The 15,512-nt window shown below is 38.5% G+C and overlaps 1 protein-coding gene across 2 annotated transcripts in view; it reads left to right on the plus strand.

The window, feature by feature from the left end:
• The window catches only part of GDA (guanine deaminase), a 134,749-nt gene that overhangs the window by 57,413 nt on the left and 61,824 nt on the right, over positions 1 to 15,512 (plus strand). For both annotated transcript variants that reach the window (XM_019934671.3, XM_019934670.3), the window contains exons 3-4: positions 2,017 to 2,188; positions 14,569 to 14,656. In XM_019934671.3, coding sequence (XP_019790230.1) covers positions 2,017 to 2,188; positions 14,569 to 14,656 — 260 coding nt within the window. The remainder of the gene's footprint in view (positions 1 to 2,016; positions 2,189 to 14,568; positions 14,657 to 15,512) is intronic.

The raw sequence follows: 15,512 nt of genomic DNA on the forward strand, positions 1-15,512 counted from the left end.
GCCCCAAGGACTGAAGTGTTCTGGAGAGGTCAGTGACTGACACCGAAGAGGAATCTGTATTTCCTTCTCCCTCTCTGCATGCCCTCACGTTGTAAGCACACTTACTGCAGTCGTCTTGAAGTACTTGTAGGTTGTCACTGCTTTTCATTTCCAGAGTGAATGAAAAATTCAGAGGGTAGTGACCAAGAATACTGAGGCTACTGCCTGGGTTTGAGTCTAGGCTCTAGAGCTGAAGCTGAATAATTACTTTTTTCAAGCTATTTAAATTTCCTGAGCTTGAGTTTACTCTTGTGAAGATGGGGATTACAATACTACTTCTTAAGTTTGTTGTGAGCATTACATCATCATCACAACTAATTTTTTTGGTGCTTTCCATTATCTAGGCACTGTTTTTGCAAATATTAACTCAATCCTCACAACAGCCCTACGGTGAAACTACTATCTCCATTTTATGTAAGGGGAAACTGAGTCACAGAGCAGTTAAAGAATATCCAACTGCTGGTTTATGGTGGGGCATAAATTCAAAATCAGGCAGTATCGGTCAAGAATGTGTATACTCAAACCTTATAATAAACTGCCTTCCACAAATAAGATGATGTACGTAGAATGCTGTGCCCAGTGCCCAGTACATGTCTGACTTCAGTAAACATTGCCTGCTGTCACCATCATCATTAGCATCATCACTACCATTCGTAATTCTCATTTTTATTTTATTTTTATTTATTTATTTTTTGCTATACGCGGGCCTCTCACTGTTGTGGCCTCTCCCATTGCGGAGCATAGGCTCCGGACGCGCAGGCTCAGCGGCCATGGCTCACGGGCCCAGCCGCTCCGCGGCATGTGGGATCTTCCCAGACCGGGGCATGAACCCGTGTCTCCTGCATCGGCAGGCGGACTCTCAACCGCTGCGCCACCAGGGAATCCCCCTAGTTCTCATTTTTTTTAAAAAAAGCATTTATAGATACCCGTGGCTTTGTCTTCCATTTAAGTGGTATACATTTGAATTGGTACTATACGGGATTCTTTATTATGTCCAATTCTGAGTTCCAGTTCCTTATGTATATAAAAATGTAACTAATATTTCCTTGTGGTGATGGTGGTGGTGGTGGTGCATACTGTATTTTAACAAATATCTGCTTGGATGCAATTAGACACTTAATAGACACCAGTGAGCCAGATGATTTCTTTAGAAAAGCTTGAAGTATCTATTAGCATTGGGCTGCCTCAGTTCTGTGGGCAGTGCTGCTGAAAACTCTAGAAAACATCGTTCTAGGACTTGCTGTTATAAGAGTTAATAGAAATAGGAAAATTGATGGGTGGAACAGTGGAGTGATCAGAAACATCTGGAGAATGGTTGTCATAGCATTGCATCGCTCTCTTCACTTAACTGTTTATACCACTCACCCACTGACACTCTCATCTTCTCAGATTGCCCTTCCCTAACCAGCCTCAGTTTGCTCTTGTTGCTTCTGTTTCAGAACTCAGACGCTCCATCCCATGGGACAGGACTAGATTTCTTGCAGTCAGCCAAGGTCAAGATGTCCATTGGGACTAAAATTGTGGCCATTCTGTTTCTCATCATCAGTCATCCGTAGTGACTTGTGTGTAATTCCTCATCGTGGTTCTAGAAGTTTGACCTCCTCTCTCATCTTTGCCCTCTGTCCTACAACCCCCAATTGTGAGAACAAAGTCATACGATTAAACTGTAGCTTCACACATTTCTTGTGCAACGACTGCTTTGCTTCTGCTCAGTGCTGTGCTTTTCCCTCCTTTCATGATCTCTGGTAAACTTTACACCAAGACATTCCAATTTAGGACTGTTATCTCTCCTAGTAGAGTTTCATTTTTATTTTCTGATCTCTAAATAATAGAATAATTTACATTCATCTGATTGCATTGGTTCTAAACCTGGGTGGAGTAAACAATTAAATCACTGTATAGAGAAAATGTGATTTAAAGATATGGAAAATGACTAAAGATGTTATTAAATTCTTTTCTCCCTATCTTAATTTCCAGTGAGTTCTTCATGCCTGGGCTGGTTGATACACACATCCATGCCCCTCAGTACTCTTTTGCCGGGAGTAACGTAGACTTCCCACTTTTGGAGTGGCTGACCAAGTACACATTTCCTACAGAACACAAATTCCAGAGCATCGACTTTGCTGAAGAAGTATATACCAGAGTTGTTGTAAGTATCCTGCTTATGAGTATTGGTGCATTGTGTTCAGTCATCTATAGAAACATCCATTTCTTGGGGGCAGATTTAAGTTATTAAAAATAGGCCGTTAAGGCTATACTAGGCTGTACAGACCTATTCGGTTCTTTCATAGCTCAGTGAGTTTGTGACCACTTCACCTACATAGCTAGCCACTAGCAAAGAGACAGCTTGAATCTAAATCCTCAAATCCCCTGGGTTCTCATTACTCTCACTTACTTCTCGTTTTACTTTACTAAATTTGGGTTTAATGCATATGTGTGTTCCTTTACTCTTGCCAATCCACAGTGCCGTTCTAGGTACCATATGGAATAGCTGTGTAACCTTTGGAAAGTTCTGTGACTCATTTTCCCCATTTGTAAAAAAAAACAGATAATGATAGTACCTACTTCTTAGGATTGTTATGATAATTAAGCAAGTTAATATTTGTTAAGCTCTTAAAATGGTGCGTGACATATGTATTTGCTTTACAGAATACCCAAGGAAATCTAAAATTAAACTTTCAAGTTACAGTGAGAAGGGTATCACATTATTTTGGTAGCTTCGAAAGGAAGGAAAATAGGATGGTCCCCTGTTGCAGGGCGTGTGGGAATGTGATGAGCATTAACCCAGTAGAGAGAACTAGAGCTAGTTCAGTCAGAGAACAGTGGCTGTGGTGTGTGCCAACTAAAGGCCCTGAAATGTCCTTCCTTCCACTCTATCAGGAAAATCAGTTCCCTTTATTCTACTCCAACCCTATGCCCAGTCCACTCAGCAGCCAGAAATAACTTCTGCAGCTGAGAATTAAAGCTGCCAATATCCTATCTGACCACTAACTCTTGTCATCTAGCATACTGAGTCTGAACATTCCTGCATTTTTATTGGACCCATTGATGGTTTTTCTCTTAAAGTAATGGTGTGAGGGTGATAATATTATAAGCCTTATACAGTGACCTAGCCACCCTGCCAGTTTCCCAGATCTTGCATCATCCAAGCCTTAAAGAGTAAAAGCAAGTGCTATCATTTATATACTTGCCTTGCTTAGTTATAAATTCAGTGTAATTGTGGACTTTACATATTTAGCACGGATCCACGTGACACCAGAAAAACTGAGAAGGACTAAGGCTGTGTTGGAAGTTGCTGGTGCATTGTGTTAATGAATTGTGTTAGCCACATCAAATCTTTTTATTCTCAAAATTTATTTATACCTTGCATTGTTCTGAAAAGCGTTAGAGATATCTTAAAATTGCATTGTATACAAGAGAAGAAAATAAGTCATGAAATCACAGCAAAGGAAAAAAAAGGAGGAGGAAAAATAAAATAAAGCCAAGAGGTAAATGTGTACCATGGGGGTCCATGCACTTGTTAGGATTTGTCACACATTTGGCTGTAACTGACCCAGAGAGGGAATTCAAAGTATTTCATGTCAGTGAGTACAGAATAGGTGAAATAGGTGTTATTCTCTACAAGTATTTTCGGTGTACACATCCTCTGTTTCTGATTATGAGCAGGCCCATAGACTTTAAGAGTTGGATGAGCTGAGAGTATAATTGACATTTGTTTAAGAAAGTTGAGATTTGTTAACTAGAACCTGTCCCTAAAGCTGAAGACTGCCTGTGGCAATGCAAAGGGGTGCTAAGGCAGTACCCATGAACCAAGACATTTTTTGTTTTGTTTTTTATTTTCTGCCTCAGAAAACAGTCCTGGATCTATTCTTCAAGAAATGGGCAATCCAGACCCCAGAGTTTTGCACCACAGATTTTGACAGTGATAATTTAATCTGAAAGTAATTTAAAGTATATATTAGCAAACATCTCCTAAGATTGTTAAGAAAAAAATCCCAGTCAGTCAGTTAGTCCTGGAATATCTCCCTTTAAACATTGCAAGTGAGAGATTGAAGTTTCAAATTGGACTTTGGACTGGAATGAACCAAAAAGACTCGAAAGTTCAGGAATCTGTATATTATATAGATTATAGTCAAGGGACTGGAGAGTGAGATTCTTGGTAAATATGCCAAGACAAACTGGTTGCAAATATTCTCCTGGATAATAGAATGAATATGCTTACTCTATGGGGTTGTCAAATTCAGCAGATAAATTCAACTAATTCCAAAGAGGTGTCAAGTCATTAAAGTACAGGTGAAAAGACAAGGAGTCAGGCCACTCTTTTCCCCTGTTTTAGCTCATGGAAATTGTATAACCTGTTAAGGGGCCTGTTGATACTGGCGTTGAAGCTCAGTAGTAGTTGGCAATCTATTTTGAGCTCAAAAGTCTTGGTCTCAAGAATTGACAATTCTTATCAAGAATTGAAAGCAGGGGAAAGGTTGGGAAGCACAGCCAGTATTTTGATGTTATTCCTGACAGATTTCTGTATAAATTGGAAAGTCATCATTAATGGAAAAGCCCTCTCAAAAGCTTATGAGAAACTAGGGTGGAACAGATGCCCAGAAACCCAAACAATGTAACATGCGAAGAAGAAAAGTAGCTGCATTTTAGACGGCTTACCTAGTAAGATTTTTCAACCAAATTCCTTCCTTACTTTTTTAACTACATAAGTCACACACATGTGGCTGAATGCAGTGGGAACCAACAGGAGTAGCTTTGGGGGTTCTTTCTTCTCTCCCTCCTTCCCTCTCTTCCTTCCTTTTTTCCCCCTCCTCTATGGGCTCTCCCTGTCCTGTCCCTTAAATGTAATTTGGGCCGATTCTTGAACTTTCTAGTCTTTCTAGTTTGTTCCAGTCCAATTTGAAACTGCAGTTTCTCATCTAGAAGCTTTTCTGTATGAGAAGCGTTTTCCCCCCTGACTCAGAGGAAGAACTTGCTGTTGGTGAATGGGTAGTACTTCCATTGTCATTGTTGCTAATTAGCTGAAATTTTCCATTTTCATCTGTTCTTCAAGCCCATTTTAGAAAGGTGTTTAAAGTGTTGAGAATTTAGAAAATGTCAGATTATACTTCTGTTTTAATTTTGAGTTTCATTTTATTTTGCTTAGTAAATGTAACGTGTGTGGTTATTTTTCTTGGGAATTAGTTCACTGTTATTTTATGACCCAATAAAAGGTCAATTTTTATGATTCTACACATTTTAAAAAAGACTGTGTTTTCTCTGTCAATATGACTTTTTAAAATATCTGTTAGATTAGGTTGTTAAAAGTGTTACACAAGTCTTGTATCGTTTTCCTCTATAGTCTCCCACATAATAAGACAAAAAACTTAAATAGTCTTCCCTTAAAGATGCAGCCCCCTCACCATGTCCTGTGTTACATCACGTGAGATTTTAGTTCCTGGTTTTTTTTCTTTGCCATCTACATACATTTAATTTAAAATGTTTTTTTTTAAGTTAATTTTTTTATACAGCAGGTTCTTTTTTTTTTTCACAGCTTTATTGGAGTATAATTGCTTTAAAATGGTGTGTTAGTTTCTGCTTTATAACAAAGTGAATCAGTTATACATATACATATGTTCCCATATCTCTTCCCTCTTGCATCTCCCTCCCTCCAACCCTCCCTATCCCACCCCTCTAGGTGGTCACAAAGCACCGAGCTGATCTCCCTGTGCTATGCGGCTGCTTCCCACTAGCTATCTGCTTTACGTTTGGTAGTGTATATATGTCCATGCCACTCTCTCACTTTGTCACAGCTTACCCTTCCCCCTCCCCATATCCTCAAGTCCATTCTCTAGTAGGTCTGTGTCTTTATTCCTTTCTTACTCCTAGGTTCTTCATGACATTTTTTTTTGTCTTAGATTCCATATATATGTGTTAGCATACAGTATTTGTTTTTCTCTTTCTGACTTACTTCACTCTGTATGACAGACTCTAGGTCCATCCACCTCACTACAAATAACTCAATTTCGTTTCTTTTTATGGCTGAGTAATATTCCATTGTATATATGTGCCACATCTTCTTTATCCATTCATCCGATGATGGACACTTAGGTTGTTTCCATATCCTGGCTATTGTAAATAGGGCTGCAGTAAACATTTTGGTACATGACTCTATGTGAATTATGGTTTTCTCAGGGTATATGCCCAGTAGTGGGATTGCTGGGTCATATGGTAGTTCTATTTGTAGTTTTTTAAGGAACCTCCATACTGTTCTCCATAGTGGCTGTACCAATTAACATTCCCACCAGCAGTAAAAGAAGTTTCCCTTTTCTCCACACCCTCTCCAGCATTTATTGTTTGCAGATTTTTTGATGATGGCCATTCTGACTAGTGTAAGATGATATCTCATTGTAGTTTTGATTTGCATTTCTCTAATGATTAATGATGTTGAGCATTCTTTCATGTGTTTGTTGGAAGTCTGTATATCTTCTTTGGAGAAATGTCTATTTATGTCTTCTGCCCATTTTTGGATTGGGTTCTTTGTTTTTGTTATTGAGCTGCATGAGCTGCTAATAAATTTTAGAGATTAATCTTTTGTCAGTTGCTTTGTTTGCAAATATTTTCTTCCATTCTGAGGGTTGTCTTTTGGTCTTGTTTATGGTTTCCTTTGCTGTGCAAAGCTTTTAAGTTTCATTAGGTCCCATTTGTTTATTTTTGCTTTTATTTCCATTTCTCTAGGAGGTGGGTCAAAAAGGATCTTTTTTTTTTTTTTTTTTTTTTTTTTTTTTTTTTGCGGTACGCGGGCCTCTCACTGTCGTGGCCTCTCCCATTGTGCAGCACAGGCTCCGGACGCGCAGGCTTAGCGGCCATGGCTCACGGGCCCAGCCGCTCCGCGGCATGTGGGATCTTCCCAGACTGGGGCACGAACCCATTTCCCCTGCATCGGCAGGCGGACTCTCAACCACTGCGCCACCAGAGAAGCCCCAAAAAGGATCTTGCTGTGGTTTATGTCATAGAGTGTTCTGCCTATGTTTTCCTCTAAGAGTTTGATAGTTTCTGGCCTTACATTTAGGTCTTTAATCCATTTTGAGCTTATTTCTGTGTATGATGTTAGGGAGTGTGCTAATCTCATACTTTTACATGTACCTGTCCAGTTTTCCCAGCACTACTTATTGAAGAGGCTGTCCTTTCTCCACTGTACATTCCTGCCTCCTTTATCAAAGATAAGGTGACCCTATGTGCATGGGTTTATCTCTGGGCTTTCTATCCTGTTCCATTGATCTATATTTCTGTTTTTGTGCCAGTACCATACTGTCTTGATTACTGTAGCTTTGTAGTATAGTCTGAAGTCAGGGAGCCTGATTCCTCCAGCTCCGTTTTTCATTCTCAAAATTGCTTTGGCTATTCGGGGTTTTGTGTCTCCATACAAATTGTGAAATTTTTTGTTCTAGTTCTGTGAAAAATGCCAGTGGTAGTTTGATAGGGATTGCATTCAACCTGTAGATTGCTTCAGGTAGTAGAGTCATTTTCACAATGTTGATTCTTCCAATCCAAGAACATAGTATATCTCTCCATCTATTTGTATCATCTTTTATTTCTTTCATCAGTGTCTTATAATTTTCTGCATGCAGGTCTTTTGTCTCCTTAGGTACGTTTATTCCTAGATATTTTATTCTTTTTGTTGCAATGGTAAATGGGAGTGTTTTCTTAATTTCACTTTGAGATTTTTCATCATTAGTGTATAGGAATGCCAGAGATTTCTGTGCATTGTTTCCTGCTACTTTACCGGATTCATTGATTAGCTCTAGTAGTTTTCTGGTAGCATCTTTAGGATTCTCTATGTATAGTATCATGTCATCTGCAAACAGTACAGCTTTACTTCTTCTTTTCCGATTTGGATTCCTTTTATTTCCTTTTCTTCTCTGATTGCTGTGCCTAAAACTTCCAAAACTTTGTTGAATAAAAGTGGTGAGAGTGGGAAACCTTGTCTTGTTCCTGACCTTAGTGGAAATGCTTTCAGTTTTTCACCATTGAGGATGATGTTGGCTGTGGGTTTGTCATATATGGTCTTTATTATGTTGAGGAAAGTTCCCTCTATGCCTACTTTCTTGAGGATTTTTGTCATAAATGGGTACTGAATTTTTTCGAAAGCTTTCTCTGCATCTATTGAGATGACCATATGGTTTTTCTCCTTCAATTTGTTAATATTGTGTATCACATTGATTGATTTGTATATATTGAAGAATCCTTGCATTCCTGGAATAAACCTCACTTGATCATGGTGTATGATCCTTTTAATGTGCTCTTGGATTCTGTTTGCTAGTATTTTGTTGAGGATTTTTGCACCTATGTTCATCAGTGATATTGGCCTGTAGTTTTCTTTCTTTGTGGCATCCTTGTATGGTTTCGGTATCAGGGTGATGGTGGCCTCGTAGAATGAGTTTGGGAGTGTTCCTCCCTCTGCTATATTTTGGAAGAGTTTGAGAAGGATAGGTCTTAGCTCTTCTCTAAATGTTTGATAGAATTCGCCTGTGAAGTCATCTGGTCCTCAGCTTTTGTTTGTTGGAAGATTTTTAATCACAGTTTCAATTTCAGTGCTTGTGATCAGTCTGTTCATATTTTATATTTCTTCCTGGTTCAGTCTTGGAAGGTTATACCTTTCTAAGAATTTGTCCATTTCTTCCAGGTTGTCCATTTTATTGGCATAGAGTTGCTTGTAGTAGTCTCTTAGGATGCTTTGCATTTCTGCAGTGTCTTTTGTAACTTCTCCTTTTTCATTTCTAATTTTATTGATTTGAATCCTCTCCCTCTTTTGCTTGATGAGTCTGGCTAACGGTTTATCAATTTTGTTTATCTTCTCAAAGAACCAGCTTTTAGTTTTATTGATCTTTGCTATTGTTTTCTTTGTTTCTATTTCATTTATTTCTGCTCTGATCTTTATGATTTCTTTCCTTCTGCTAACTTTGGGTTTTGCTGGTTCTCCTTTCTCTAGTTCCTTCAGGTGTAAGTTTACATTGTTTATTTGAAATTTTTCTTGTTTCTTGAGGTAGGCTTGTATAGCTATAATCTTCCCTCTTAGAACTGCTTTTGCTGCATCGCATAGGTTTTGGATCGTCGTGTTTTCATTGTCATTTGTCTCTAGGTATTTTTTGATTTCCTCTTTGATATCTTCAGTGATCTCTTCATTGTTTAGTAATGTATTGTTTAGCCTCCATGTGTTTCTGTTTTTTATGGTTTTTTCCTCGTAATTCATTTCTAATCTCATAGCGTTGTGGTCAGAAAAGATGCTTGATGTGATTTCAATTTTCTTAAATTTACTGAGGCTTGATTTGTGACCCAAGATGTGATCTATCCTGGAGAATGTTCCATGCTCATTTGAGAAGAAAGTGTAATCTGCTGTTTTTGGATGGAATGTCCTATAAATATCAATTTAATCTATTTGGTCTATTGTGTCGTTTAAAGCTTCTGTTTCCTTATTTATTTTCATTTTGGATGATCTGTGCATTGGGGTAAGTGAGGTGTTAAAGTCCCCCACTATTATTGTTTTACTGTCAATTTCCCCTTTTATGGCTGTTAGCAGTTGCCTTATATATTGAGGTGCTCCTATGTTGGGTACATAAATATTTATAATTGTTATATCTTCTTGGATTGATCCCTTGATCATTATGTAGTGTCCTTCCTTGTCTCTTGTAACACTTTTATTTTAAAGTCTATTTTATCTGATATGAGTATTGCTACTCCAGCTTTGATTTCCATTTGCATGGAATATCTTTTTCCATCCTCTCACTTTCAGTCTGTATGTGTGTCTAGGTCTAAAGTGGGTCTCTTGTAGAAAGCATATATATGGATCTTGTTTTTGTATCCATTCAGCAAGCCTGTGTCTTTTAGTTGGAGCATTTAATCCATTCACGTTTAAGGTAATTATTGATATGTATGTTCCTATGACCATTTTCTTAATTGTTTTGGGTTTGTTTTTGTAGGTCATTTTTTTCTCTTGTGTTTCCCACTTAGAGAAGTTCCTTTAGCATTTGTTGTAGAGCTGGTTTGGTGGTGCTGAATTCTCTTAGCTTTTGCTTGTCTGTAAAGCTTTTGATTTCTCCTTCGAATCTGAATGAGATCCTTGCTGCGTAGAGTAATCTTGGTTGTAGGTTCTTCCCTTTCATCACTTTATCATGCCACTCCCTTCTGGCTTGTAGAGTTTGTGGTGAGAAGTCAGCTGTTAATGTTATGGGAGTTCCCTTATATGTTATTTGTCGTTTTTCCCTTGCTGCTTTCAATAATTTTTCTTTGTCTTTAATTTTTGCCAATTTGATTATATGTCTCTCGGCGTGTTTCTCCTTGGGTGTATCCTGTGTGGGACTCTCTGCACGTCCTGGACTTGGGTGGCTATTTTCTTTCCCATGTTAGGGAAGTTTTCGACTATAATCTCTTCAGATATTTTCTCGGGTCCTTTCTCTCTGTCTTCTCCTTCTGAGACCGCTATAATACGAATGGTGTTGTGTTTAATGTTTTCCCAGTGGTGTCTTAGGCTGTCTTCATTTCTTTTCATTCTTTTTTCTTTATTCTGTTCTGCAGCAGTGAATTCCACCATTCTGTCTTCCAGGTCACTTATCCATTCTTCTGCCTCAGTTATTCTGCTATTGATTCCTTCTACTGTAGTTTTCATTTCAGTTACTGTATTGTTCATCTCTGTTTGTTTGTTCTTTAATTCTTCTAGGTCTTTGTTAAACATTTCTTGCATCTTCTCGATCTTTGCCTCCATTCTTTTTCCGAGGTCCTGGATCATCTTCACTATCATTATTCTGAATTCTTTTCTGGAAGGTTGCCTATCTCCACTTCATTTAGTTGTTTGTCTGGGGTTGTATCTTGTTTCTTCACCTGGTACATAGCCCTCTGCCTTTTCATCCTGTCTGTCTTTCTGTGGATGTGGGTTTTTTTCCCCAGGCTGCAGGATTGTAGTTCTTCTTGCTTCTGCTGTCTGCCCTCTGGTGGATGTCTAAAATGTTTTAAATTTGGATCCTCTGTCTTTGTTTTGGATGTATTTTCTTAGACGATGATAATCTTTTCCAATAAGGTGGGTGGAAAAGCAATCCAAATCCTTGAACTACCAAAAATGGTGTTACTTTCTTCTGACTCTTGAATGATGCACTTCAGCTACAGAGAGAATTTTCTTTAAAATGATTTTCCCACCAGCATCCAGTGTGCTGATGTCAATCTGATTGTCATTCCCTTCTAGCTAATTTGCTGGCCTTCAGGATTTTCTTCATTCTTGAGGTTCTGAAATTTCACTTATAGATATGTTTTTGTTTTTGTTTTTTTCAGTCCATTTTCTTTAATATAGTATTACTTCTGTTCTGGGAAATGAATTTCCTTCTCTCTCTTTCTTGTGCATGCATGCTCATTTATTTTCTCTGCCACCCCCCCAGCCCATTTCCCTTGCTCTTAGTATATTCTTCCCTCCAATCTGTTCTTTCTTTCGCAACTCTTCTTAGAAAAATAGTGAAACTTCTGTGTATACTTTTGCGCTACATTCTCAGAGAATGCTAGTGGCCCAAACTGGCAAGTTATTATATTCACTCTCACTGTTACAGTAGCCTGTTCCTCTGTCAAGGATACAATGTCCTAGTCTATGCACGTAACAATGCTTATTTTAGATCATTTTTTTGCCTCTTGTTGCTTTAGTAAGTCTGATTCCTCATGTGTTCATTCAACAATATTTACTAGGCACACACGAAGATCCAGGCACTTTTCTGGTTGCTGGAGATTGAATTCGATGCCTCTGTCATGGTGTTAACTTTTCTCTTGGGTGTGTGATTATGGTAGCAAGCTAGCGCATCCTTTTCTATAGGTGACAGGCTATATAAACATCCTTTACTTGCAGCCAGAAATATTTTTTTCATGTGCCTTAAACTTTGAAAAGATTGACATTAAAATCCAGTTTTCCTAATTCTCTTGCCCTTCATTACTAACTGACATCACCGGTCTCTCTTTTTTGTTGTTGTTCTTTTAACAGTTGGCTGAAGCTGAGTAGAGGCTGCTAGGATACGGCATGTTCTTCCCTATTACTTTAAGTCCAAATTATTTTCCTCCTGCAGACGTTTACGTTTCTAATCCAACCCCATTCTAGTCAAGAGTCCTCTTATTTCACAAATGAGGAAACTGATGTTGAGAATGTAAAGCAACTTTCTCAAGGTCACGCAGGTCATAATATGCAAGAAGCAAGAACTCCAGTGCCATTTTTCCTCTGCACTTTAAAAAGCTTCTGCTATGTGTGGGGGCTGGGGGCATATGGGAAATCTCTGTACCTTCCTCTCAATTTTGCTGTGAACCTAAAACTGCTCTTAAAAAATGTCTTAAAATTTTAAAAAAGAAGAAGAAGGAAAAGCTTCTGCTTAAGACAGACCCTGCTCAGGTCAATCAGTACTTTTCCAAGTGCTGAGACAAGTCAGGCAATATCAGTTCTGATTTCTTTCTCAAACTCTTCCCACTGCCTTCTGTTCCTTTGTTTCACTCTGGTCGGGATTGTCTCTGGCACTGCTATAATCTGGGCATTCCCTTTGGTTCTCCTCTGTGTTTAATTCCCATTTTCTGGACCTAAGAAGTTCTTTTACTTTGCATTACTCTCACATTTTTTAAAAACACATCTTCTACGAGCTTTCTAAGCTCTTAAAGGAGAAAAACATTCAAGATTTTGTGTATCTAATCATATATCTCTATTCTATTTTCACACTTGACTGATAATTTACAAGGGTATAAAATTCTACTTTAAAATAACTTCCCTCCTTAAATCAACTATACTTCAATAAAATAAATTTTTTAAAAATTAAAAAAAACCTTCCTCCAGAATTTTAAAGCCATTGTTCTGTTTTCAGCATCACTGGTGTTTCCTGCCATTTGTCTATGACTGGTTTTCTTTCTCTGGAACCTTTCAGAATCTTCACTTTACTTGTAGACTTAATATCTCACAATTATATGCCTTACTTGGCTTCTGTTTTTCATGCACTGAACTGAGCATTCTATGAGGATTTTCAGTTTGGAGAGACTACTATTATTTCTCAGACAATTTCACCCCCTTCATTTCCTTTAAAAAAAAAGTTTTTTTTTTTAGAACTTTTATACTAAATGTTAGATCTCTTAGATTGAGCATAATTTTTTTATCTTTTCATCCTTGACTTTCATATTTCTTCTCTGAGAAATTCTCTTCTAATTTAACCTTCTGTTGACTCCCATATTTCATTGTTAACATTTTTACTTTTGGAGAGCTCTTTTATTTTTTTTTTTGCGATACGTGGGCCTCTCACTGTTGTGGCCCCTCCCGTTGCAGAGCACAGGCTCCGGACGCGCAGGCTCAGTGGCCATGGCTCACAGGCCTAGCCACTCTGCGGCATGTGGGATTTTTCTGGACCGGGGCACGAACCTGTGTCCCCTGCATCGGCAGGCAGACTCTCAACCACTGCGCCACCAGGGAAGCCCTCCTGCAGTGTCCGCTGAACCTTAAATGCACATTCATATTTAAGTGTGATGCTCCAAGATGGTGACTGGAAGATCTGGGTGGGGTAGCATTTGTTGACTGGTAAACTTCATTATATGATGAACAGTGAAGGTAGTAAACAGCCCTTTAAATTGTGGGTCCCAAAAGTCGTGAGGACATTTTACTTCTAGAGCCATTCATCTTCTCTAGGAAGAAGTCCTTCAGTCCTGCCAGGACTGGTGGAAACAGTACATGTGGCATTTTGGGGAAGATGACCAAGGGTCCCAGAGGTCAGCCAGTTGTCCACTTAAACCTCTTCTTTTCAGCCTATGCCTCACCTTGTCCTTTTGGGCTTGTACCCTCTAAATACTATCCAATTTCTACAAAGGGTAAATCTCTTCTGCAAGGAGCAGGTTAGGGGTGGTTGGCTGATTTCAGCAGGGAAAAGAGTCCTGCCAAGGTTTAATTATCTGTATACAGACTTTCAGCCAATTCCCTGTTAACAGCCACATGCTCCTTTCTCTTTCCAAGTTGCCTCCAGGTTCTTATACTTGTTTTTTCTTCCGAGAAGATGCTGAAATATTTCCGCTGCTCATGTCTCCTCTCTGCTTATGGTTTAATAAATGTTATACTCCTTTACTGGTATTTTAGTAGAGATTTGCTGAGGAAGAGAGATGGATACATTTATCAATCTGCTAGGATGAACTAAAAATCTGGCTGAATAACTGTATCCTGTAATCACTAGAAAAATCTCATTTATTCACTCCCAGATGCAATAAAGTTTGCATATTCTTAAACAGTCCTAAAAAAATAAGGAATTAATTAGTATCACATTTTATAAATTCTGCAACACAGAACTGTGTGAATCTAGGAAATCGAAAGCATCAACTTCTCCTCTAGCTAACACTTTTAAAATATAAATACTTTTACCATTTGCCTTAACTACATTTCATATTGAGATGGCATGCCTTTAAATAAAAGCATCTTAAAATTGAAAACTAAAATTCCATTTTCATCTGTATATACCATGTGACTCTTCTGGGCACAGGCGATTCATGGTTTTTGTGATTTATTTTTAGAGGAGAACACTAAAGAATGGAACCACCACAGCTTGTTACTTTGCAACAATTCACACTGACTCATCGCTGCTCCTTGCGGAAATTACAGGTGAGGAGATGAAAGGATGATTTACGGGCACATGAAGCATGTCCAGACCATGCCAGCAGTGACTTATACTTGTGAGCAGTCCTGCCTTTTAATTGCTAGAATTTAAGCACTGCATTTCTTGCAAGTAATTAGGTATTTGTGTATCACTGTGGCCCTTGAACTTTTTCTGTTGTTTAAGTAATTTATTTACCTTTAGTTTTTGGCTGCAGAATGATGTAAATGGGTCTGAATTTTGTGTATTAATTTAGGGCTTTTTGGAGCAGGTTTACTAATTCTAGCAATAGCAACAGTTTATCTATCAGCAGATAGATCTTAGCTGTTGTCTAGACTCAGGGCACTATGCTAGATGCAGGGAACACAGTAAAATGGAAAATAGTCTCTGCCCTTGAGGAACCAGACAGGATTAACTGATTAATAGGTACATACATTGATTAATGACTTTAGTAATGGCTGTAGTGCTTTTACTAGATGCCTGGTATTGTGCAAAGAACTCTACGTGGACTAGTTCAGCTCAGTTGCAAACAGCCTTCTGGAGCAGTTATTCAGGTCCTTGTGTTACAGATGGATAAACTGATGCTCAGAGAGGTTATGTAACATGCCCAAGTCACACAGCTAGTAAGCAGAGATGAGACTGGATTTACACTGATGATTCCAAAACTTGTACCCAGTACAGTGCCTAGCACATAGCAGGTGCTCAGTAAATACTGTTGACTGATGTGCTGACACTACTGCTTGCTGGCCAAGGTAGTTTATACCAAAGACCTCAAGGGTGACACTGAAAGTAAATATTGCAAATTTTGGAGGAGACAGAATGAACCCAGGGTTGGATCACCTGGGAAGATTTCATTGAAGGGAT

Source organism: Tursiops truncatus, chromosome 6, assembly GCF_011762595.2.
Source record: "Tursiops truncatus isolate mTurTru1 chromosome 6, mTurTru1.mat.Y, whole genome shotgun sequence".
Classification (NCBI taxonomy): domain Eukaryota; kingdom Metazoa; phylum Chordata; class Mammalia; order Artiodactyla; family Delphinidae; genus Tursiops; species Tursiops truncatus.